The 26,016-nt window shown below is 42.2% G+C and overlaps 1 protein-coding gene across 1 annotated transcript in view; it reads left to right on the top strand.

Annotated features, from left to right (window-relative positions):
• Window positions 1-9,566: 9,566 nt before the first annotated feature.
• Window positions 9,567-26,016, top strand: part of CCDC146 (coiled-coil domain containing 146) — a 107,285-nt gene continuing 90,835 nt past the window's right edge. Inside the window, exon 1 of the mRNA XM_065423400.1 lies at window positions 9,567-9,722. Coding sequence (XP_065279472.1) covers window positions 9,567-9,722 — 156 coding nt within the window. The remainder of the gene's footprint in view (window positions 9,723-26,016) is intronic.

Genomic DNA, 26,016 nt, shown 5'->3' with positions numbered 1-26,016 from the left:
TTGGACTCAGGATCTGGGTTCAGTTCTTGACTGCTACAGACCTTTCGATGTGGCCTTGGGTAAGTCACTTATGACTCAATACTGCAAACTGCTCCATTGGCTGGACCTCTGTGTGACTTCATTGGAGATCAAAAGTGTGTCTGTCTTGCAGGTTCTCAGTGCAAGATCAAGGCGTTGGCCTCTTTGGGTAAGTCTACACTGCAACTGGGAGCAAACCTCCCTGCTTGGGTAGACAGACTGACGCTAGCAGGGCTTGAGCTATTGCTAGTGGTGCTCCAACTATCAGGCTAACAATTGCAGTATGGACATTGCAGCCTGGGCTGGAGCTAGACTGGAGAGCTCAAGTCTCCATGTCCATATTGCTATTTTTAGCACGATAGCTTGAGCCCAGCTAGTACAAGGCTCTCTACCCAGGCTGGGAGGCAAAACTGCATCTGCAGTGCACATCTGTATTCTGAAAACATTCCAAAACTGTAGAACCATTGTGTAAGTTTGTAACTTGTTCCAAGTTTCATTTCTATTTGAATTAGACATTTCACTTTTTAGATATTGGAATACAATGTAACTTCTCTGCTTTGCATTGTGACCCTAAAGTCTAGTATCTCCCAAGGTACTTTTTAATTCCAGTATTTGGGATGCAATTGATGTATTAATTATAAATTTATATTAGGTCCATGGAGAATGGCATATGTCTTTATTACAGTACAAACTGCTTCCATTTTAAAAACAACATAGCTTTGTTAGTTCTTCCCCCCTGAATAGTTTAGACCAGCAGTTCTCAACCAGGGGCCCGAGGCCCCGTGGGAGGCTGCAAGCAGGTTTCGGGGTCCACCAAGCAGGGTTGGCATTAGACTCACTGGGGTCCAGGGCAGAAAGCTGAAGCCCCGAGCCCTGTCATCCAGGGCTGAAGCTGAAGCCTGAGCAACTTAGCTTCACAGGCATGGGGCCCCGGGGAACTGCCCTGCTTGCTACCCCCTAACACTGGCCCTGGCTTTTATATGTAGAAAAACAGTTGTTGTGGCACAGGTGGGCTGTGGAGTTTTTATAGCCTATTCAGGGGGCCTCAGAAAGAAAAAGGTTGAGAACCCCTGGTTTAGATAGTGTAACTGCAACCTACAGTGTGAATGCCATATATCAACACACACTCCCACACACATGGATTCTTCATCTCTGTTTAGAATTTCTTCCATGTAGCCTTTGTTTCTTTTTCTTAAAATCTTTCAGCATGGCTTAGAGAGCTGAACAAAACAGCAGCAACATTGAGATAATAAACATATTTAGCAATTTTAACATTTTGTTGATGAAAATTATTTTATTTATCAATATGTGTATATGTTTATGCACAATATTTCCTGGATTCAGTCTTGGCATCTGTGCTGTTTACATTGGTCTCACAATGTTTTGACTCCTCCAGGAGGCAATGAAATTGTTTTTTTCCATTAGCAAATATAGTTGCTTAAATCTATCGGTAAAAGTCAAAACATCCTTGAAGGAATTCCAAACAGCACTAAAAGCAGGCTTAAATTTTACCATTCAAAGATTTCACTGCCCTAAGAGACCACCGTACCTTTCATTAGCCAAATGTAAATGATACAACACTTTTGTGTTTGTTTTTTCCCCCCGACAACGGTTCTCAAAAAAAGGGCAGGGGCTATTTTCTCAAGACTTGGCGCTCTGGTTTTTGAGTTGGAAGATACTGGAATTTTTATCTGAGAGATCTAAATTGTGCTATTTCAAATAGTGATTTGGAACCCACTCAGAAAGAAAATTATGTTTATCTATTTTACTTCAATTTAATCCTGACTTCTGTCATTTTATTGTAAACAATTTTAGGTTAGGAAAAAAACAATTCATTACATACTACATTGTAGGTTTGAGGGGATGGCAAGCTAGGCTAATTTGTGGGTGGGTTCCACCTAGCACAACTAATTTGGCCTGTGCTAGTACTCAGTGCTGCAACAGAATGTCAAGTTCTCTTCACAGCAGTTACTGCCATTGTGAAGCAGATGAAAATATAGTCTTACCTGAATTTACTTCTGTTGACAAAGCACAGAAAGATGTATAAGAGGACAGAGCACAAAGTGAACCTTTTACAGAAGGCCACAATCTGTCCTTGAGAATGTTTGGAGCTATAAAAGACAAAATGGTGGTAAAACTACAGCAGCCTGGCAATCAGTGGGGCAACAGCTGAGATAATATGCTGTGTCACTGAGAGTGTGGAGAACAGCAGCTGCATCCTAAAGCCTCATTTTGTAGCTAGTTACAATCCAAAATATGAAATTATAGCTTATATATAAAGTTTGACTGTGTTACATTGAATGCTAACTGTTCATTTCAAAATATGATGGTGTAAGCACCAAAGCAGTTCAGTTACTGTGTGTCATGCTACAGCACCATGAGTGGCTAAAAAGTCCAGTACCCAAGTAACTCCTTGCCATAGATAATGCACATGTAAAGTGCGGGGCCAGAGGTTGAAGCCAAATTACTACTAGCTCTCGAGACCTGCTGCCTTTTCCTCTGTGCTCTCTTCTCTTTTTTTCCTCTCTCAACCACCTCTCTTCAACCTCTTTGACTCCCTGGTGCAGCACAGTCCTCCACTATAGCCTATTACTAGTAGCATCTTTCCAGATTGTGCTGTCAATGTTGAAAGTTTTCGAGTCCCTCTTGCATATGTCCTTGAACCTGAGCCTAGATCAGCCCAGTGGCTTTGGAGCAGCCACATGCTCTCTATATAGGAGATCCTTTACATAATGGCAAAAATTGACACTTGTGGGTGCTTTGCAAATGTGGTACAAATATGAGCCTTACTGTGTCATGTAATAATTTAAAATTGTAAATTAAAGTAAAATTGAGAGGCAGGGTAACCCTGTGGTTAAGGCACTAGACTCAGGTTCCATAGATCTGGGTTAATTTCTCAGTTTTGTCATAGATTTTCTACATAACCTTGGGTAAATTACTTAATCTCTCTGTGCCTCTATTCCCCATCTATAAAATGGAGGTAATAGTACTTTCTGTGTCTGTCTTGTCTTTTAGGAGCAGACACTGTCTCATACTATCTGTTGTACAGAACCAAGCAGGATGATCTCTACAGTCTTGGTTGGGGCCTCTAGTTACCTAGAGTATTGTAGAGCTGGCTTCCACTAATGCAAGAAACTTGGTGACCTCCATTCGTAAAACAGAACATTTATAAAGATGGGATTTTGCCAAACACAAGAGGAGGAATGTAATACAGCCAAATTCTCAGATCTTTATTCACTCCTGACTTGGGCTAAATACCTTTTTATTTTATCACTATTTGTTAACTATTATTGAACTCTTCACAGTGTTTTAGGATAGAGTGTGTGTGACTGGCGTCCCAGGGGAGCCAACTGAAGTCACTCAATTAGGGTGAACTGCAAAAAATATGGCAGGCAATCCCCCAAGCTGGTGGATATTCCAATAGTTAGATTTACCAAGCCAGCACAAAACAGCTCCTATTACACCTCAATGATTACTCAGAAACCAACAACACAGTTCCCTTAAAGTAACCCAACCTCAGGCCTCCACCTAGACACCCAAGTCAAATATGATGAGGATTAATGAAAATCTTACTCATCATATAAAAAAGGTTCTACCAATCCCAAAGGATCAGACACATTACCCCCTAGGTTAATGAATATTCTAGAACTTACCCAAATACATGCTTACAGCCAATTCTTATTAACTAAACTAACATTTATTAAAAAAGAAAAGAGAGAATATAGGTTAAAAGATAATATATATACAGACGTGAGTTCAATTCTTGAGGTTCCGATTCATAGCAAAGATGGTGAGCTTTGTAGATGCAAAGAGATCTTTCAGAAATAGTTTCTAGGTTATAGTCCAATGTTTTTATTCAGGGTGGTCCAGTCAGAACTAGGTCTCAGTACTTATGGCTTAGGCTTCCCCTGCATGAAATCTCAAGCAGATCTGAAATAAAAGGGATCAGGATCCCAAGGGTCTTTTATGCAGTTTTCTAGCATCCACTTGACCATACAATCCTGGGTAAACAATAGGCTTTTGATGTAACCTTCTGTTTCCTAAACCTCACCAGTAATTAACTACATGGATTAACATAAAATAATTTTAAAGTTTGCGATAAACTGCTTAATGGATAAGAGACACATAGACAATGACATTATTGCAGCCAAAATTCATCTAAAATGTTAATATTCCCTTTTGATCTCTTAATCAATAGCTGTAGTGACAGACAGGAACTGTCTGTTTACATGGCTAGCATATATAAGTAAACACACACAATTAGTATCACTTCTAACAACATAGGTTTTCATTTAAAAGTTCTAGCCTATCTAGCATCAAATGGCCCTAATTTACCATTCACATACCTGTCTAACATGACTTTAAAGGTTGGCTCTGGGTTATTTAGCCTGCCACTTTGTTACACTTTGTATAAGATTCATTGCAATTATATAATAGTGGTAACAATAATGATTTGCATGGTTATATTTTAATTAGACAACATCACAGCATGTATGGAAGATATAATAACTTTTTGATGTTATTACTTACAACGACCTCTGTCAAGGCTCCTTCCCCACTCTGAACTTTAGGGTACAGATGTGGGGGCCTGCATGAAAACTTCTAAGCTTAACTACCAGCTTAGATCTGGTCTGCTGCCACCACTCCCAATGTGCTAACTCCCTTCCCTGGGTAGCATTGAGAGACTCTTCACCAATTCCCTGGTGAATACAGATCCAAACCCCTTGGATCTTAAAACAAGGAGAAATTAACCATCCCCCCTCCTTTCTCCCACCAACTCCTGGTGGATCAAGATCCAACCCCCTTGGATCTAAAAACAAGGAAAAAATCAATCAGGTTCTTAAAAAGAAGGCTTTTAATTAAAGAAAAAGGTAAAAATCATCTCTGTAAAATCAGGATGGAAAATAACTTTACAGGGTAATCAGATTTAAAGAGCCCAGAGGAACCCCCTCTAGCCTTAGGTTCAAAGTTACAGCAAACAGAGGTAAACACCCTAGCAAAAAGTACATTTACAAGTTGAGAAAACAAAGATAAAACTAACACGCCTTGCCTGGCTGTACTTACAAGTTTGAAATATGAGAGACTTGTTCAGAAAGATTTGGAGAGCATGGATTGATGTTTAGTCCCTCTTAGTCCCAAGAGCGAACTCCCCCCAAAACAAAGAGCACAAACAAAAGCTTTCCCCCCACCAAGATTTGAAAGTATCTTGTCCCCTTATTGGTCCTTTGGGTCAGGTGTCAGCCAGGTTACCTGAGCTTCTTAACCCTTTACAGGTAAAAGGATTTTGGAGTCTCTGGCCAGGAGGGATTTTATAGTATTGTACACAGGAGGGCTGTTACCCTTCCCTTTATAGTTATGACAACCTCCTTAAAAGCTACTTCTTCCAGAAATCTTTCCTACCGCCTGCTTTTCTTCAGTAATTTGCCAACTTTCTCCCTTTTCTCAGCAATTGTGCTGTTTTTATGTTTTGTAATTTGGGGCATGATCTTGCAAACACTTATGAACATGAATAACTAACTCACATGAGTAATACCATTAGACCAGATAATGCCCCCAAGATCCACCTATGTAGGGTCCCCTTTCTGTGCAGATGTCTCCTTCCAATGTAAGAGGATTGGGAAGGTCAGGAGTAGAGATGGGCAATTTCATGCTAGATGGGAGGAGAGGGGAACACACATCTTATCCCTTGACTAGCCCTAAGAAAGTTCAGATAAAAGGTAATCTTGGCTGTAGGAGCCTATCCATAGTAGAGATTCCTCCCATTAGGGGTATCTTTGGGTAGCCATAACTAGGGAGAGCCCCTGGTTTAACAACTACTTTGGAGATACACTACCAAACAGGAGTGCCACCAGAAATAAAGGGACAGTGTAAAGGCACACTGTCTTTGTGGGGCCAGGCGGTAGGGTTGCCAACTTTCTACTCACACAAAACCAAACACCCTTGCCCTGCCCCTCCTCTGAGGTCCCACCCATGTCCCACCCCTTCACCAAGGCCCCGCCCCCACTCACTCCATCCCATCCCCTCACCTGTTACTTGCTCTCCCCACCCTCACTCACTCATTTTCACTGGGCTGGCTCAGGGGGCTGGGGTGCAGGAGGGGGTGAGGACTCTGGTGGGGGGTGCAGGCTCCTGGGTGGGGCCAGAAATGAGAGTTTTGAGGTGCAGGAGGGGGCACCAGGCTGGGGGGTTCAGCTGAGGGGTTTGGAGTATGGGAGGAGGCTCCGGGCTGAGGCAGGGGGGTGGGGATGGGGGGAGTGAGGGCTCTGATGTGGGGCTGGGGCTGATGGATTTTGGGTGCAGGAGGGTGCTCTAGGCTGGGACCAAGGAGTTCGGAGGGCGGGAGGGGGCTCTGCGCTGGTGCAGGGGGTGTAAGGGCTCTGGATGGGGGTGCGAGGGCTCTGGATAGCAGTGCAGACTCTGGGGCCGGGGATGAGGGGTTTGAGATGCAGGAGGGTGCTCCGGGCTGGGACTGAAGGGTTCAGAGGGTGGGAGGGGGATCAGGGCTGGGACAGAGGGTTGGGTCGCGGCGGGGTGGGGAGTGAGGGCTCTGGCTGGGGGTGTGGGCTCTGGGGTGGAGAACCTGTTTTCTGTCACAGGCCATTAACCCCCAGAAACCAGGGCTTTGGGGTGGAGCCTGGAGCTGGAGCAGGGAGCAGCTCCGGAGCAGTGGAGCTGCAGGTTTTTGTCTGGAGCTGAAGCGGAGCCGGAGCACAGCTCCAAAGCCCTGCCAGAAACCCACCTAGGGGGGCGCAGAGGCTCGGGGCTTCCCCCCACAGTGAGATGAGCAGGCCCAGTGACTCCAGCCCTGCGAGGAGGCGCCGAGACTCAGGGCTTCCCCCCACAACAGGGCGAGCTGGCGCTCATGGCTCCTGACCCGCAGGGGGCGCCACTGGCCAGATGAAATTAACCATGGGGGCGCCACCAGATCTGGACCATGTGCCCTAGGTTCCCCAAACCCTGCTTACACGTAGGAGCCAGGAGGGACATACTGGCTGCTTCCCGGGAGCCCGTGGAGCAGAGGCTAGCAGGGAGCCTGTCAGCCGTGCTGCACAGCGCCACCAACTGGACAGTCAACGGCCCGGTCAGCAGTGCTGACCGAAGCCGCCAGGATCCCTTTTCGACAGGTGTTCCCGTTGAAAACCGGACACCTGGTCACCCTAGGGCGGCCCTGGACTTTTGTGGTTCTGTAGGATTTGTTTGGTTTAGGGATGATCCTGCACCTCTCCAGCAGAAAAATGAGAGGGGAAACTTCAAGAAATCTTCCAATTTTTCCTCTTTCTTAACATTCTGCTAGAAGTTTTACTGAGGGAGAGACCATGCCAGCACATTGAATTCAGTGGAACTGCTTGCACAAGCAAGTGGTTTTGAAACAAGTCCCTTAGGTTGTAAACTATTCAGAGAGGGAACGTGTTTAACGTGTTTAACTGTGGTAACATGATCACTGTAATTCAGTTTATGTATTTGGTGTTGTTTTTTTTGCTGGTCCTTTAATTATCATGATTAATTGTTGCTATTTGAGGTGTTACTCACTACATAAGAATTCCTGTATGGACAAGATCATAGAATCATAGAATATTAGGGTTGGAAGAGGCCTCAGGAGGTCATCTAGTCCAATCCCCTGCTCAAAGCAGGACCAACACCAACTGAATCATGATCTGGGGCTGAGATAATGTAATGTTTTTAGTATTTATGTCCTGTTTGTAAATTTCATGACCCTGTGAGGGAAGATCTGTTTACAGGTCTGTCGCATCTTACGCGCATTTAACATGCGCGATTTCAACTTTATGCGGTCAGCAAAAGCAAAAAAAAAAAAAAAGAGAGAAAAACAACAATTTTAATACTATACCTGTAGTGCGGGCAGTTTCACCTGCCATTGAACTCAATGGGGTTTTGGCTATACGCGGTTTTCGCTTTACGCGCTAACCGCGGAATGGAACCCCCGGAGACCTGTATATTGACTTGAGGGCGATACTAAAGCTCCATGGATGTATATAATATTTTGAGCCCTAAACAGTAAGCTCTCTGGGGCAAGATTGCCTTCTTATATTGTGTTTGTATGGTACCTATAATGGGCCCCCATAGGAGCTACTTTAGTACAAAAAATAATCTGACTTTATTCTGCTGAATATATGTACATTACAGAAAAACAATTAAAATCTAACATGGAAAAAATATGAACAGGTCACAAAATAGTAAGATGTGATTATAAAATGTATTTAGAGAGAGACTCCTCTTTAACACATACTAATTCCTTCACTACAGAAAAATATAATGAATTGAGTCTTGACAAAAATCTCAATGACAATTTTTTTCTCAGTTATCTGACTCACTGGAGTCAAACTCCTCCCAGTATTCACCATCAGCCAGATAGAGCGTACTTTGTGACTCAAACCAATAAAATCTCTTCCTACAGCTCAAGAGGAAACAAACTTCTGAAAAACTTCTTGAATTATAGCAATTTGAATCAAAGTGCTAGTCTATACTATAAAGACTTTGCTGGGATAACTACACCAGCAAAGCTGCACAGCATATACCAGTAAAAGGACCTAAACCATCTCCTCAGACAACAATCTATACCAGGGGTCAGCAACCTTTCAGAAGTGGTGTGCCGAGTCTTCATTTATTCACTCTAATTTAAGGTTTCGTGTGCCAGTAATACATTTTAATGTTTTTAGAAGGTCTCTTTCTCTAAGTTTATAATATATAGCTAAACTTTTGTTGAATGTAAAGTAAATAAGGTTTTTAAAATGTTTAAGAAGCTTCATTTAAAATTAAAATGCAGAGCCCCCCGGACTGGTGGCCAGGACCTGGGCAGTGTGAGTGCCACTGAAAATCAGCTCGCATGCCACCTTTGGCACATGTGCCATAGGTTGCCTACCCCTGATCTATACCATTAAAAGGACTCTTTGCCACTGTACATTTTATTTACAAAGGTGGTTTTGCTTGCATAGCTGTATTGATTGGGGTGTGATTTTTGTCTCCCTCTTCACTCCTAGCCAACATAGCTATTTTGGTAAAATTTGTAAATCTGGCCTACAAATGCCTCTCCATCACCTAAATCACTTGGAGGTGAGGGCTCTCTGCACTTTATAGGATGATGCCAATAAAGAGGTGCAGGTATAGCTCTCAAAACGTTTGACTCTGACTGTGCTGTAGGGAGGATTGTCTTCTATCTTTCTATCTACAGAATTATAGTGTAACTAAACCATTAGACGGGTTTTATAGCATTTATACAATAGAGTGGGACACAGTCTCGTTACAGCTTTCATTAAGGCAAACCTCTGAAAGCGATCATTGTTTGGTTTTCTTTATTTGAACACAGGTCTCATTCCAACTCATATCTTTTTGTTTTCTTCATCTCTTGCATATAGGGTTGCCAACCCTCCAGGAATTAAAGATTAACCTTTAATGAAAGATTGTCATGTGATGAAACCTCCAGGAATAAACCCAACCAAAATTGGCAACCCTACTTGCATAGCGTGTGTGTTTCTAAAGATCTATAAATGCTGAATATTGGTATTTTTATTACTTCACAGAGTTTTGAAAAAATGAGTGATGCTGGTGAAGAAAGTTCCAGTTCCAGTGACTCAGAACCAGAAACAGAGAAAGCGGAGCCTATTTATGCCATAGCTCCATCAATTAATATCCAAGATGAGGGATCCATTGATGTAGCTGCAAGTCCTGCATTTCAGTACCTCGATGAGGTACTGTATACCTAGCTTTCTATAATACAAGTGTTAATAGTTAGTCTGAAATCCAGCAACTGTTGGTAGCAACTGAAAGTTGTTACCATTTTTTGCTGTTTGGCCTATATGAAATGAGTTGGTGATCTTCTCAGTTTCCTAATGGATAGGGACCCACATCACAAAAACAACCACAACAAGAAGATCTGGTGTTGGCAGTTTTGGCAGAGATGTCAAGGATTAATGGGAGATGGAGACAGATTTGCCCTCCATAATAAAGATGGTGTCTTACGATCAGAGTTGTTTGGGCTGGAGAAAGCTTGCACTGCAGTTGCCCATGCTGAACTTCTTCTGTGAGTTAAGAGGACTTCATTCTCCAGTGCTGCAAATCTAGTACTTTTTACAATAATTATTTTTACTTTAGAGAAGAAGTTATTAAACTTGGAATAGTCTTCAATAAGGTGAAATAACCATACAATAAATCACAAAGCATTAACTTTACTTTTACAGATGATGCAGCTGACAGCCCCAGTGGTAGTCTGCCTTCTTTCTTCCCTAACCATTGGAGGACAGGGACCACAGAGCTGTCTGGCTATCTTACAAAATTAGAACATGCATAGGGGGCATATATCTTGCAGGATGGAATGCACACACAATAGTATTTCTCTGTAGGTAGGGAGACCATGGACATGGTCTTGAGGAGGCTGTGAATGGTGCTTTTGTTTTATTTTTATGCTATGTAATTATTTTTGCAGCTAAAATGATAATTTTCACAAAGGCTGCAGGGGCGAGAGGAAAGCTACAGTTAAAAAGCATCACAGGCACTGTGAGCTGCTAGTGGTAGCAGAAGCCATTTGGAGCCAAGCAGCTTTGCAGGGCTGCCTGCATTAAAGGAACTGTTAGATATTTAATTAAAATGTTTAGAGTAATAACTTGAACGTGCTTTCTGTTAATTTGGTAATAATCATATCCTGGATTAATAAACCCTTTGGTCTTCGACCTCAGCATTTATTTACAATAAATATAAATACAACATCTTCTGAGTTTAATAAGCCCAAGATAAAGTAGTTACTTTATAAACAGGAAGCACACTCAAAGCTATCATAAACTCAAGGTACCACAGTACATGACAATCTCCTAGATACTCAGTTCAATTCAAAAGGGATCCCTTAATCCCCGGTATTTCTTTAAATTGACAGCCTGAAGTAACAGCTCCAGAATGAGCTTCACAAGTGCCTTCTCAGTACTATGAACCAGCCTAAAGCTCAATCACATAGATCCATATTGATGAAGATGAAACTAAAACTGTAACATAGCTAACTGACCTTTTGGGGGATGAGGTACAGAGCTGCTGGGAGAGGTAAATGCACTTGCAAATTAGAAATAGGACAGTAATTCCAAAAATTCTCCGTTATTTCAACTTGTGCTCAGATTTACATGGAGAATACAACTCATGATGAAAGGTAAAAAATTATGGATTTACCTATAACTGGTCCCTAATGATTCTACTTCTTTGAATGAAATGGTCAGAAAAAGCTTGGCAGGAAACAGAATTAGGAAACGAATCTCTTGATTTAGAATTTACTAAGGGCTCAGTCCAGCCCCTTCCCTATGGTAGAGGCCTGTAACGTTAAATATTAACATATATTCACAGTATAGACTTATGTGATAAAATTATAGGAAAGATTGTAAGGAAATTTCTGCATATTAGAATTGCTAGAAGTACAGAGAAGGGCAACAAAAATGATTAGGGTATGGAACAGCTTCCATAACAGGAGAGATTAAAAAGATTCGAACTGTTCAGGTTAGAAAAGAGATGACTAGGGTGGGGGGAGGGGATATGATAGAGGTCTATAAAATCAGGAATGTTCTGAACAAAAGGAATAGGGAAGTGTTATTTACCCCTTCATATAACACACGGGGTCACCCAATGAAATTAATAGGCAGCAGGTTGAAAACAAACAAGAAGTACTTTTTCACACAATGTACAGTCAACCCATGGAACTCGTGCCAGGGGAATGTTGTGAAGGCCAGAACTATAACTAGGTTCAAAAAAGAGTTAGATAAGATCATGGAGGGTAGGTCCATCAATGGCTATTAGCCAAGATGGCCAAGGATGCAATCCCAAGCTCTGGGTGTCCCTAAGCCTCTGACTATCAAAAGCGGGGACTGGACAATATTATTAACCACTTATGCTAAACAATCTGTTCCACCTTGTATTTAGCTGTGACACACAGAGGATGTTTCCCAGACCTGAGGAAGAGCTCTGTGTAAGCTGGAAAGCTTGTTTTTTCTCACCAACAGAAGTTGGTCCAATAAAAGATATTACTTCACCCATCTTGTCTTGCTAATATCCTGGGACCAACACAGCTACAACAACACTGCATAAGAAGTTTGGCAAAGTTATAAGCAAGTGAAAACGGGGTCTTATGGAAAGTGCTGGACAACTTTAGTAGGTGGTGCACTTCTCATATTAAACTTGAATACAGAAAACGAGTGTATAAAGTGCATACGGCATTTGTGAAAGAGCTTTTGCTGTGATTTTTTTTAAAGGAGCTAATAGACTACTTTATTCTCAGTGTAATTTTCAACAATTACTATTTGTACTTTCTGTTTTGGTCAGGCTTTTCATTTCTTAGTCACATTTCTTTTCTTCCAATAACATGCATTTGGTTTTGTTCAATGAACTTATGGAGTACTCAGAGATAAAATGTATGACTTCAGTCACAAAGAGGTCTGTGCATAGATGCTGAATTCAATTTCTATGAGTAGCTTTCAAAGTTTTCCACTTGAACGGAAGCAGATTGTCTCTGGTTTACTGGTTAGTCATTTATGCCTATTTAGTAGCAAATACTGTATCAATAGAGACACCTTTCAGTATTTTAACATTTATTTTAGAATATATAGTCCTTTTGGCAGTGAACCTCCTGTTCAACTCCGTCTTGCTTTTCACATGTAAATAGCAGATTGCATATTTGACTCTTGCTGCACAAAGTATCTCTTCTTATTATTTCGTAACACATTGTGACATTATGTAGCCTGCTTGCAATGGGTAAAAACATTAAAAAATGGTTCAAGGGATGAATAAAAGCCACTTAGTCCATCAAGATGTGTTCCTTTTCAGCAAGTTATTTGCTACCAAGATTACATCAAGTTGACTAAATAGTTCCACTGCTTTTTCCATTAGCAGTGTTGTGGGGAGGCAGGGGGGAGAGGGCTGTTTCATGCATTTGAATCTGATGTATGCATGGAAATGAACATCCAAGTGGTGTTCTATTTTATTTTTTTACTGGTGTTGAGTTAAAATGACTGATTGATTGCTTTATGTTTCTACCATTTATTATTGAAATGTTTTTGTAGTTAATCTTCACATCCTGCGAACATTTCCTGAAATCCCATTTTCCTCCTGTGTAAACCAATAGAAATAAATCCCTGGAATCTACTCTCTATGGATTACTTTAATTGGAATCTCTTTTGTATATCATAGCTTATCACTTTAAGTTTTAATAGATATATTTATAGGGCAAATATGTACCCCATGAAATAAACTCCTTTAATGTCATCTTGAATTTGCTTCATTCTAGACCACATTTGTAGAATTTGGCCCTAAAAATAAATAAAATTTACCATGCTTTGATTTAAAGTTACTTGTGCATTATCTATCTTTTTAGATGCATTAACAATTAAGCAAAATTAACATAATTCTTCCAACAATTGGTTGCAACAAAGAGTTCACTTCAAGTTTACAGTTACCCTCTGCTGTAGTAAAAACTTACATACAAAGATACTAGCCTGAATCCATTACCTGACCTATCCTAAAAACAAAATGCTCATCATAATTAACCTGCCTAAGACAAAGGCTTGACTGAACAGACAGGTTTTGCACTGTGCCCTGAGGTTTATCTATATTCTTCATTCATTGCAGCTGATAGCTCCGTAGTTTGAGCATTGGCCTGCTTAACCCAGGGTTGTGAGTTCAATCCTTGAGGGGGGCATTTAGGGATTTGGGGCAAAAATCTCTCTGAGGATTAGTCTTGCTTTGAGCTGGGGTGGACTAGATGACCTCCTGCAGTCCCTTCCAACCCTGATATTCTATGATTTCTCATATTTTATATTTATATTTTTTGTTTTTTTGTTTAAAAAAAAAGCATCTCAGAATTTATGCTTAAGGCCTTTGTTTACTCTGTGGCAGCAACCCCCAAATTCCACAACAAAGTTAATTTAGTCTGCTGTAAAATACTCTTCATTCCCACCCTGTCTCCCTGCACACTCACATGCACACACACAACAATGGTTCTGAATTGAATTTGTCACTGGTTATTTTCAAGGATTCCCTACACCTCACCTCATCCCTACCGCAATGCCTAATTGTTTTGGGGTTGTTGTCAGATTAAAATTTGTTTGTTGATTTTATTTATTCCTTTTTTATTTATGGACCGTAAAAAGCACCATACGCAGGCTCTGAGTTCTCTGCAAGTTATTCAAAATTACAAACCAAGTACAATTCAGTCAGTTTACTCCATCTATCAAATGACACCTGATAATGACATATTGGCTCCATTCTTTTGTAAATCCTCCTACCTTTCTCCAAAGGCCAGGTGAAATAAATGGGCCCTGCAACATGCCCTGAAAGTCAGTAAATATTTTGGATTAGGTGTGGGAGGGCATTCCAGTGCTTGGTCCCTGCCAGCCCAGTTGCCTCCTCTCTCTTATATCAAAGGGGACCTAGAATCAACAATCTGCTGATTATAACTGTGTCAGTCTATCCTGGAAAAAGAGACTGTCTCTTGGGTAGAGTAGTCCCAGACCATTTAGGTCTTCTTAGGTCAAAACCAAGATCTTAAAATTTATCTGGAAGCTTACAGGTATCCAGGCTAAGTCCTGGGAACAGATGTCAAGTGTTCTATCTATGAGACACCCGGCTTAAGAAATTGATAGCTGTCTTTTGCACCAGTTCTAGTTTGGGAATGGATGACGGTTGCAACATCTGAGTACAAAAGGTACAAAAGATAGCCTTCCGTCTAGGTGTGGATAATGTTTTCACCCCTCAGCTCACAGAGAGCCTAGTAAACTGCCTTCTTAATCCACTGCTGCTACTTGATCTTCAAATGTAATTTTTGATCTAGCTGTACTCTTCAGGTTCTACATTTGCATAGCTAATGGCAATTGAAAGTCCTTAATCTTAGGGTCAGATATAAGCTCCACCATCTTTTCTGGTTATTTCTTCCATCCTATCAATATTTTGTTTTGATTTAACTTTTACTTCAAATTGAAAATGAAATATAAGTTCATCTGAGAATCTCCAAAGTGATCTTAGACTTTGGTTTTCAGACAAAATATGAATAAATTAAATAAAGATATCCTGTCTTCTAGAACTGGAAGGGACCTTGAAAGGTCATTGAGTCCAACCACCTGCCTTCACTAGCAGGACCAAGTACTGATTTTGCCTCAGATCCCTAAGTGGCCCCCTGAAGGATTAAACTTACAACCCTGAGGTTTAGCAGACCAATGCTCAAACCACTGAGCTATCCCTCCTTTAGCTTTAAAGTGGCTTTAGCTTTTCTATTTTCAGGTCTTTGGGATCATTCATGATTCTTTGAACTTAAACTCACAAATCATTAGCCAATATTCAATTTTTAAAAATAATTTGTCTGTTACAGCCTGTTGTGTGACTAATAGAGAATCTTATTTTCCTTAACTATCATTTTTATTTCATTGTATTATTGTTTCTTCAAAATATATGAATAAGTAGCTAATTTCCTTTGTAAATCACAATTTAAAGCTACTCTCACGCTGTCAATTTCTGTGCCCCTCAGACATATTGGAGTTTTGACAAGTACAGTTTTGCAAGAGGTTGTTTTTCCCAGCTTCTGAGAAGCTGTAAACAGGCCTGTTTATGCACAATAAAGTTAGATCACATTTTTCTAGAAATATTTTGTTACATGTGATTAATGGTGCAATTCCATGGATGATGAAAGTAAATCAGTTGGTAAAAAAATGAGTAGCAAAGGCTTATGAAAATATGAATTCAGATGTGGAAAATGAAACATGAGAAAAGAAATACTATAGTAAGACCTACCCATATTTGGGTTGACCACATGGATATTTGAAGACCTGAGCTCGGTCCTTTGGATTTACACCTCTACCCCGATATAACACAACCTGATATAACACGAATTCGGATATAACGCGGTAAAGCAGTGCTCCGGGAGGGGGGGGGCGGGGCTGCGCACTCCGGTGGATCAAAGCAAGTTCGATATAATGCAGTTTCACCTATAACGCGGTAAGATTTTTTGGCTCCCGAGGACAGCGTTATATCGAGGTAGAGGTGTAGTATTTTGGTACCTGCGCTCTATCTATTGCCACTCCAAACTGGCCTTGGCTTTCTGTCATCTCATTATGAACACAGAATTGCTATGTATGAGGAGACCAATATTTCATGTTTATGATGCTTATTTTCTGTAGCATTTTAACCAACTACAAATTACAACATGCAACAGGTTCAAACAAAAATCACATGAAAAGCAAAAACTACATCACTTTTTCCTGCCAAAATTGAAGTTTAAATATAAAATTCCTCTCTCCTCTTAAAACGAACTGAATGCATGTGACCCTTCTGAGCTCTAGTGGGATGGCATTTTGTAGACTCAGGGATGCAGAGGTAAAAATAGAAGCTGTACCTATCGTACTTCTGCAAGTTCCTGAGGATTTTTTTTTTCAAATACACCATTCTGACTCATCTTGAAGAAAAAGATCGAATGGAGGGAAGGTGCCACAACTTCTACTGCATTGTCCACAGAATGTACTTTATGTGGCAACTGCCACAAAATCCTCCTCTCAGAAACAGAAATCCTGTTTTTCTGGAAATCCAGCTGCCTTCCTGTCTGCCATGCCACCGAACTTTTTTCACTGGGCAGGCTTCAGCTGTCTTCTGCCTGACTCTTCCTTACTCTGAAGAGGGAATTCTGACTGTTTTCAGTTCACGTGGTCCACGTAGGTCCTGAATCTGTAGAAGAAGGAAATCCCCAAGAAAGCTTCTATGACCACGCTACTGCAGGCTGGTGACCTCCCCATATCTTTCAAGGTTAAAAACTGGAACATACCCCCTACAGCCTATGTGAAGCCCACCTCCTTGGGAACCCAGTCTCCATACCTACTCCCATCTGCATCTATTCCTTCCAAGTGCCTGTCCCCATTCTGTTCCCATCCACTGGTGCTTCCCCGCCCCCCCCAATCCCCATCCAGCTTCTCAGTTCCTACCTACTCCCACCCTTTTTCTTCTTTCCCAATTCTGTCTTTTCCATCTTGACAAATGCTGCCTCCAACCTGCTTCTACTTGTGCATTGTCACTATCCCCTTCCATTCATACTTACTAATGCCTGTGCATTTGGCAGCCAGAAGGAGGCAGAAGGCACTTCCCTCTCAGCAGGCCAGTGGCTAAGCAATGCTTTCCCTCAGAGTTTGAATCTCTATTGCTCCATCCTCAGAGATTGATGGACCTGATAGAAGAGATCCTCCACTCAAGAAGGACTTAGATTCTGACTTTAGTCTGCAGTAAATGGTGATCTGCCAATACAGGTGTAATTATCACACTCCCTTTATCCTCATCCAATTGAAAGATAAAGCATAAAGTGATAAAATCCCCATGAAACTTTATGGGCGTTTTACCCTTTCCAGTGTCAGCTCAAGCTCAAAATGATAGATGGGGCTCGTGCTCATTAATTAAGGGCAATATTGTGGCTTTCACACTGTCAATGAAATCCTGTTTCTGCTGCTTTGGATCCGTGCAGCATGGGAAAAGTTGTCTGATAAGGATTCTTCAAATGGAAGAACTTTTCTATGGTGCATAGACTAGCGATGAATGTAAATTTGTCTTACTTTGAATATATTTTCCTTATTTTTTTTCCTCCACTCAGTGCAGGAGGAAAGGGCAAGACATCAAGGAGTTGGTTACATATTTCTAGTTCTTCAAATATTTGCGTGGATCCCTCCGTTTGTGTGTATATGTACAACACAAACAAAACATCTCATAGTAACCCTTCTTTCTCTGCCCTGCACAGATTTAGACCTGGCCCTGGCATGTGTTAGAGCTGCCTAAGAACTACTTTAAACTACACCAGCTGGCAGTGTAGTCCCCAAAGAACCATCCACCCATTGAGAATTGGCAGAGTCCAATGAAACATTGAGCAAGCTCCCTGCACTGGGTATGACATAGAAGCTGGCTACATGCCTGACCAACCTGATTGCCTTCTATGATGAGATAACTGGCTCTGTGGATATGGGGAAAGCAGTGGACGTGATATACCTTGACTTTAGCAAAGCTTTTGATACTGTCTCCCACAGTATTCTTGCCAGCAAGTTAAAGAAGTATGGATTGGATGAATGCACTATAAGGCGGATAGAAAGCTGGCTAGATAGTCAGGCTAAACGGGTAGTGATCAATGGCTCGATATCCAGTTGGCAGCCGGTATCAAGCAGAGTACCCAAGGGGTCAGTCCTGGGGCCAGTTTTGTTCAACATCTTCATTAATGATCTGGATGATGGGATGGATAGCACCCTCAGCAAGTTCGCAGATGACACTAAGCTGGGGGGAGAGGTAGATATGCTGTAGGGATAGGGTCCAGAGTGACCTAGACAAATTGGAGGATTGGGCCAAAAGAAATGTGCTGAAGTTCAACAAGGACAAGTGCAGAATCCTGCACTTAGCATGGAAGAATCCCATGCACTGCTACAGGCTGGGGACCAACTTGCTAAGTGGTAATTCTGCAGAAAAAGGACCTGGGGATTACAGTGGACGAGAAGCTGGATATGAGTCAATAGTGTGCCCTTGTTGCCAAGAAGGCCAACAGCATATTGGGCTGCAATAGTTGGAGCACTGCCAGCAGATTGAGGGAAGTGATTATTCTCCTCTATTTGGCACTGGTGAGGCCACATCTGGAGTATTGTGTCCAGTTTTGGGCCCCCTACAGAAAGGATGTGGACAAATTGGAGACAGTCCATCGGAGGGCAACAAAAATGATTAGGAGGCTGGGGCACATAACCTATGAGGAGAGGCTAAGGGAACTGGGCTTATTTAGTGTGCAGAAGAGAAGAGTGGGGGGAGGATTTGATAGCAACCTTCAACTATCTGAAGGGGGGGGTTCAAAAGGGGATGGAGCCAGGCTGTTCTCAGTGGTGGCAGATGACAGAACAAGGAGCAATGGTCTCAAGTTACAGTGGGGGAGTGTCACAGTGTATGCACACCCCATACCCCTTTGGGGCAGGGCAGTATCACCGCAGTTAATCTCTCTGGCAGCCCTTGGGCAACCGCAGAATCACTATGGTGGCCCTTGGACACAGGGCAGCACTGCCTAATGGCTAGAGTCATTATGGCAGGGAAAGGTGGGGGCCACCGGGCCCCTACCCAGGGCATTAATAGCAACGGAGTGGTCTGTCACTGGGTCAGCGGGGAATCCCACCGAAACATGCTGACCTCACCAGGGCGGGAGATACCACTCGCTCACCCTCCCTGAGTCACTTCCTACCGTAGTTCCAGACACTGCTGTCTGTGTGGCGAATGGGTCTCTGAGCTCATCAGTTTGGACGGTTCTCCAGTGCTCCTTAGGCTCCAGGCCTCCAATCTGGCTCACAGGGTCTCTGGCTCTTGCAGGCAAGGGCTGTGGCAGCTCTTCAGCTGGTGCTCCAGCCAAAGGTCCTTCCCCTCCGGCAGTCAGCCCAGAATGAGCTGGGCTACTCCCGTTTATACTGAGGCAGCAGTTGGAGCATGCCCAGCACGGCCTGGGGGGCAGGACTTCCGCCACCCATAGTGTGGGGTTAACCCTTTCTTTTCCAGTGCAAGGTATGCACATCCTGTCACAGGGAGGTCTAGGTTGGATATTAGGAAAAACTATTTCACTAGGAGGGTGGTGAAGCACTGGAATGGGTTACCTAGGGAGGTGGTGGAATCTCCATACTTAGAGGTTTTTAAGGCCCGGCTTGACAAAGCCCTGGTTGGGATGATTTAGTTGGGGTTGGTCCTGCTTTGAGCAGGGGGTTGCACTAGATGAGGTCTCTTCCAATCCTAATCTTCTATGATTCTATGATTCTACGTCAGCTTTACACCAACTGAAAGCTCACCTCTCCTAGCGAATCCTCATCTAGTTATATACAGCCATTATCTGGCCTCTTTGCACTGCCCAAGCGTCACACTGGCCAGTATAATTCAAAAGATATTTTGTAACTACAAAAACCTTTACGCTTTCTTAAGCCAAAATATTTTTAATCTAAATAATAGTGGGTTAAAACCAATATATTGTAAATAACCATATTTTTAAACCCTCTGGGTAAGGGCATAATTCTAAAAGTGCTTGTTACCAAGCTATATAAAAAAGGGCAAAATGCCTAGAAAAATTGCCATTTACATTAACAGTATTATAGGAGAAAAATAATTTTTCTGTTTTGTATATGATGCTGAATGAAAGTAGTTAGAATAAAAAATTCTTCTTGCCGTTGATCTATGTGCATCTACTTGCTGAAATGTGCTCATCAATGTCTTTTTGCATGGTAACCATGGTAGTGACAACATGTATCAATAGAATGTAAAATCTGTGCCTTTTCTATCCAAGCTCTAAAAACCTGACACAGCTGCAGGAAGAATTTTCAAAACATCAGCTTGTCCTGGCACATTTTACATATCATATGCTTGAAAGACTTCTGGAACAACAGAAAAGCTATATAACTATGTTAGCACAGATAGGAAAGACAGATGTTGCCTTCACCTCCACCCACAGGAATCTAACTACTAATTAAATGAACATTTTCTGCCCAGTTGAAATGGTCACTGGGGAGCCAGCACAGTGGTGATAATGTGAGCTGACATTTATTGTAAAACCTTTTCGCGGGTGCCCAAAATTAAGCATGGATGGTGGGAAATGCAGTCAGAACTGCAGATTGAATATGGCTACAGTCTGGCCCAAGAAAGATAAACATGGTCAATAGATGTTTTCTTGCTTCTAAAAGGCATCTGATGAATCTGTGAAATGTCACATATACTAACACTGACAGCACTGTATAGGAGCTACTAGTTCAACTGTTTGGTGGGATGGAGCAGGGAGCTTCAGCTTGGTGTACTCTGGATAGTGCTAGTGAGCATGAAGGAAGATCGAGCAAACCTGTTCATTTCACAAAATCATCTTCAGTCACGATACACTGGTGATGGACATGGCATTCACTTCTCTTAGCAGGTGAAATACTTGGATAATATCCAAAGAATAGGGCAAGTTAAGTTTCCAAATATGTATATGCATAATATATGATGAGCAAAGTGTGGGTTCATCTATTCAAGCATTTGAGGCATCAATTGAAGACTAGCACAAATGAGTCTGGATGGGGATTGTACTACAGATTGTGCTGATCATTTGTTGCTATAGAAAGCTGGAGGTTCTGAGAGGTCATGGCCTTACTATTAAGTGCGCTACATTCTACTCCACTTTGAAGCCTGGGGTCAGTGTAGAGGTAGAAAGGCCTTTGAACTCACAGAAGTGGGGAGTAGAGCCAATACAGTATGCTTCCTCTACCAGGACCCCACAAAGCCCTTTCATGTGGCCATTGTATGGTTGGAGTTTTGATTTTGTGGGATTTTTGTTGCTCAGTCCTAGGGACTGAGGAACAGCTTCTCTGCATGATGTGATCCTTGCAAAACAGGCAGTATTTCTCTTGGATTTTCAGAGAGCTATATTAATACTTTTAGAAGCAACCTTAATTTGTGGTCTACACTATCACCTTCACACAGATGTAAAGTGCGGTGCAAGTTTGGTGGGGCCAGCTAGTGGCAGCACAGCTCCTAGAGAAGCCATGAAGCTAGGAGTGGGAGTGACATGGAGGTGCATAACTTCCCTATGATTGGAGTTTCCTTTGATTTTGCAGATTCCTGAGATGCATGAGGTTTGGAGGCCTCACATGCTCTCTGCCTTCTCTAAAGTCCAGATGCCTATCCCTCCCTTCTCCCATCTAAATAAGGGGAGCTGTGACAGTTTGCTGTATCAGAATTTGTGATTTACAATTTTGTACTAAAACTATTAATCCATCTGACCTTGACATATGTCATATATATCTGATGTGAGGACTTGAGTAAGGGAAGTAGAATCTGACCTATTAAGAACATAAGAACATAAGAACATAAGAAAGGCCGTACTGGGTCAGACCAAAGGTCCACCTATTGTCTTAAAACAGTTTTCTGTGAGATTTAATATTGAAGATTGTGGCCAAATTCACTTCTGGCAGAAGTAGTTAAAGTTGAGGGAGTTGTGCCCACTTACATTAGTGATACACTTTGCCTAAAACTTCCATCTGACTGGAACACATCATTGCAGCAAGGGGAATTCTTTGCGCATTCCAGGGATTGTATATGAATATAAGAACATAAGAACAGCCATACTGGGTCAGACCAAAGGTCCATTTAGCCCAATATCCTGTCTTCGGACAGTGACCAATGCCAGGTACTTCAGGGGGAATGAAAAGAACACGTAATCATCAAGAGTTCCATCCCCTGTTGCCCATTCCCAGCTTCTGGCAAACAGAGGCTGGGGACACTATCCCTGCTCATTCTAGCTAATAGCCATTGATGGACCTATCCTCCATGAACTTACCTAGTTATTTTTTGAACCCTGTTATAGTCTTGGCCTTCACAACATCCTCTGGCAAAGAGTTCCACAGGTTGACTGTGTGTTGTGTGAAAAAATACTTCCTTATGTTTGTTTTAAACCTGCTGCCTATTAATTTCATTTGGTAACCCCTAGTTCTTGTGTTATAAGAAAATGTTATTTATTCTTTCTTATTTACTTTCTCCACACCAGTCATGATTTTATAGACCTCTATCATATCCCCCCTCAGTCATGTCTTTTTCAAGCTGAAAAGTCCTAGTCTTATTAATCTCTCCATGTATGGAAGCTGTTCCATACCCCTAATCATTTTTGTTGACCTTTTCTGAACCTTTTCCAATTCCAATATATCTTTTTTGAGATGGGGCAACCACATCTTCACACAGTATTCAAGATGTGGGTATACCACATATTTATATAAAGGCAATATATTTTCTGTCTTATTATCTATCCCTTTCTTAATGATTCCCAACATTCTGTTAGCTTTTTTGACTGCTGCTGCACATTGAGTGAATGTTTTCAGAGAACTATGCACAATGACTCCAAGATCTCTCCTGAGTGGTAACAGCTAATTTAGACCCCACCATTTTATATGTATGGTTGGAATTATGTTTTCCAATGTGCATTACTTCGCATTTGTAACCCTTCTGCCAGGTGGAGCCAGCAGCAACAAGGGCCGGGTTCAGTATCTAGGGGATCCTTTTCAACAATACAACACAAAACCGGTTCAAGCCCCCACCCAGTGACCTGGGACAATTACACAGCAACCCCTGGCGCCTCTAAGAGGCAATACGTCCCCTCTCGCAAGCACAGAGTCTGAGTGTAGCAAAAACTTTTAATAAAAGGAGGGAATTAACTCAGCATTAATTTGGGAAAACACCACAACTAGGGTTCATAAACACAAACCATGATCAAAAAACCCACCCCCAAGTAAGTTGGGCAGTGTCCTTTTCCCCTCGGGTCTTAAGTTCAGCAACCCAAAAGTCCCTTTAACATGCCCGTCCCTTCTCTGTATCCCACTCACAGTTGCTGTCCTTGGCCAGTGCAGCCCCAGAGATCAGAGGTTCATCTGCAGATTTCACCTCACACCCTGTGTGGAAGGCCAGGGGTGGGGGGTAGGTAAGGAGGCACCTCACACACTGCACTGCTCAAGCACTCACTCATCATCCCAACGGATGCTTGCCACACCCCTGCACCAGCCACCCTGCTGGTCACACCACTCTGCCAGCTTCCCTGCTAGCCACTTGCCACACCTCTCCACCAGCTGCCCACTTGCCAAGATGTCTTCAGGGCCCAACCCCTCACACTTAACATAGCTCTCAGTGATTTCAGCTGTTAGTGGGGGATTACTCCTGCTCAAATAACAAGGAGACTGGGGATCCAACACCTGCCACAAATGATCATTTGGGCAAGCAATCCCATCATGCTGAGCACATAGACAGGGTGGGTGTATCCATGCAAATGAGATCAGCTTCTGAAGTCTTTTTCCACAGCTCACCACTAGATGTCAGGGGAGAGCTCATCCAGACTCTACTTGCACATATATCAACGTTGAATTTCATCTGTCATTTTGTAGCCCATTCACCCAGTTTTGTGAGATCACTTTGTAACTCTTCGTAGTCTGATTTGGACTTAACTATCTTGAGTAGTTTTGTATCACCTGCAAATTTTGCCACCTCACTGTTTACCCCTTTTTCCAGATCATTTATGAATATGCTGAATAGTACAGACTCCTGGGGGACACCACTGTTTACCCCTCTCCATTCTGAAACTGACCATTTATTCCTACCCTATCTTTTAATCAGTTACCGATCCATGAGAGGACCTTCCCTCTTATCCCATGACAGCTTACTTTGCATAAGAGCCTTTGGTGAGGGACCTTGTCAAAGGCTTTCTGAAAATCTAAATACACTATATCCACTGGATCCCCCTTGTCCACATGCTTGTTGACCCCCTCAAAGAATTCTAGTTGATTGGTGAGGCATGATTTCCCTTGACTCTTCCCCCAACAAATCATGTACATCTATGTGTCTGATAATTCTGTTCTTTATTATACTTTCAAACAGTTTGCCCAGTACTGAAGTTAGGCTTTCCGGCCAGTAATTGCCAGGATCACCTCTGGAGTCTTTTTTAAAAATTGGCATCACATTAGCTATCCTCCAGTCATGTGGTATAGAAGCTGATTTAAATGATAGGTTACATACCCCAGTTAGTAGCTCAGCAATTTCATATTTGAGTATAATATATTATATTATATTTTTTTTTTTTAACCTTTTCTGTCATTTCTATGTCAGGTAAGTTTTTTAATATTTTTTTTTGGCAGAATACCCCCCTTTTAAATAAAAAATAACAATGTGCTGCAGTAGTTAAATTATAAACACGGTGTTCCAGGTGTGGGCTCATCTTATCCCATCTTAACTTCCTTTGAAAATGTCAGATGAATTTAAAGATAGTTGTGGTCTGATACTTGCATGAAAAACTTCTTAGAGAAAGAAATATTTTTAACTCAACATCTTAAGTAGGTCTTTTCTGAAGTTTAGCAGGGCAGTTACCCCGCTCCTGGGAGAAAAGGTATGCTGATTGGGGAAGTGGCCACAGCTGGAGCCACACCTAATCAGGCTACAGCAGGCCCCGATAAAAGGGCTAATGAAGGAGCTAGGTCAGTCTCACTCCAGCCCTGGAGTGAGGAAGACCTAGCTGCCTGGGGGAGACAGGGTCCCTTTGACAGAACAGTGCTGGGGAAGGGGCAGGCTGAGCTGGGGAGCTCAGGCCTGGCTATCACCCGGGCTGAGGCCTTGCAGGAAGGCCTAAGGAGGTACTGGGGCTGCAGGGAAAGGCAGCTGGTCCTACCCCCTTGCCAGTGATGAGTGGCCATTACAGACTGCAGTCTGCCCCAGAGAATGGGGGCTAGATGATGACTGGCAGTAGCCACTGACGCAAGGTGGGTATAGAGGGTTGGGGGTTTCCCTGGGAGGGGAGACCCAGAGAGTGGGGACTGCCATAGGGCAGAACTACAAAATAAAGGGCACCGGGGTCCGGGAGGGACAGGGGGCCTGAAGCAGGTGAGACACTGTCCAGCAGGAGGCGCTCCAAGGCTGGAAAAGAGCTAATTCACGGATCACTGGCAGGAGGCGCTGTGACAGTGAGTGCTCGATCTGCTACGTGAAGTTTTGAGAGACCCCTGTGTCTGTCAAAAGACCATTGAACAAGGCATTTTAACTGAGATGAATAGAGTTATCCCTACTGTTAATTGCATGAAAAATGGTAAATCAGTGCTGTTTAACATGGCTTTCAGTTCTAAAGATATTCTTTGTTTTTCCTTCTTGGTAGTTTTCTTTGTTTAAACAACCCCATGGAATGCCAGGAAATTATAGCATGCTTGGCTGATCATTTTGAACAGATGAGTTTTGTTTCGTATTCTGTGGAAAAAGTGTCCCATAGGTCCTTTGCTTGAAAACCTGATACTAATAATCCTCATTACTAAGAATCCAACATTTAACTGTATCCAGATCAAAAAGACAAGTGCATTTATTAGATTAAAAATTTTATTATCACATATGTGTTTTTTATAATTGAAAGACATACTTTGCATTATTAAGCCCATGTATAGAGAGAGAGTGTTTAGGTTGTATAAGGTGTGTTTTGTTTTGTTTTTTTTAAATGCTTTAGTTCAGGGA

The sequence above is a fragment of the Emys orbicularis genome, chromosome 1 (genome assembly GCF_028017835.1).
Source record: "Emys orbicularis isolate rEmyOrb1 chromosome 1, rEmyOrb1.hap1, whole genome shotgun sequence".
NCBI lineage: Eukaryota > Metazoa > Chordata > Testudines > Emydidae > Emys > Emys orbicularis.
Note: the sequence above shows the minus strand (reverse complement) of the source record. Positions and strands in the feature narration are given on the sequence as shown.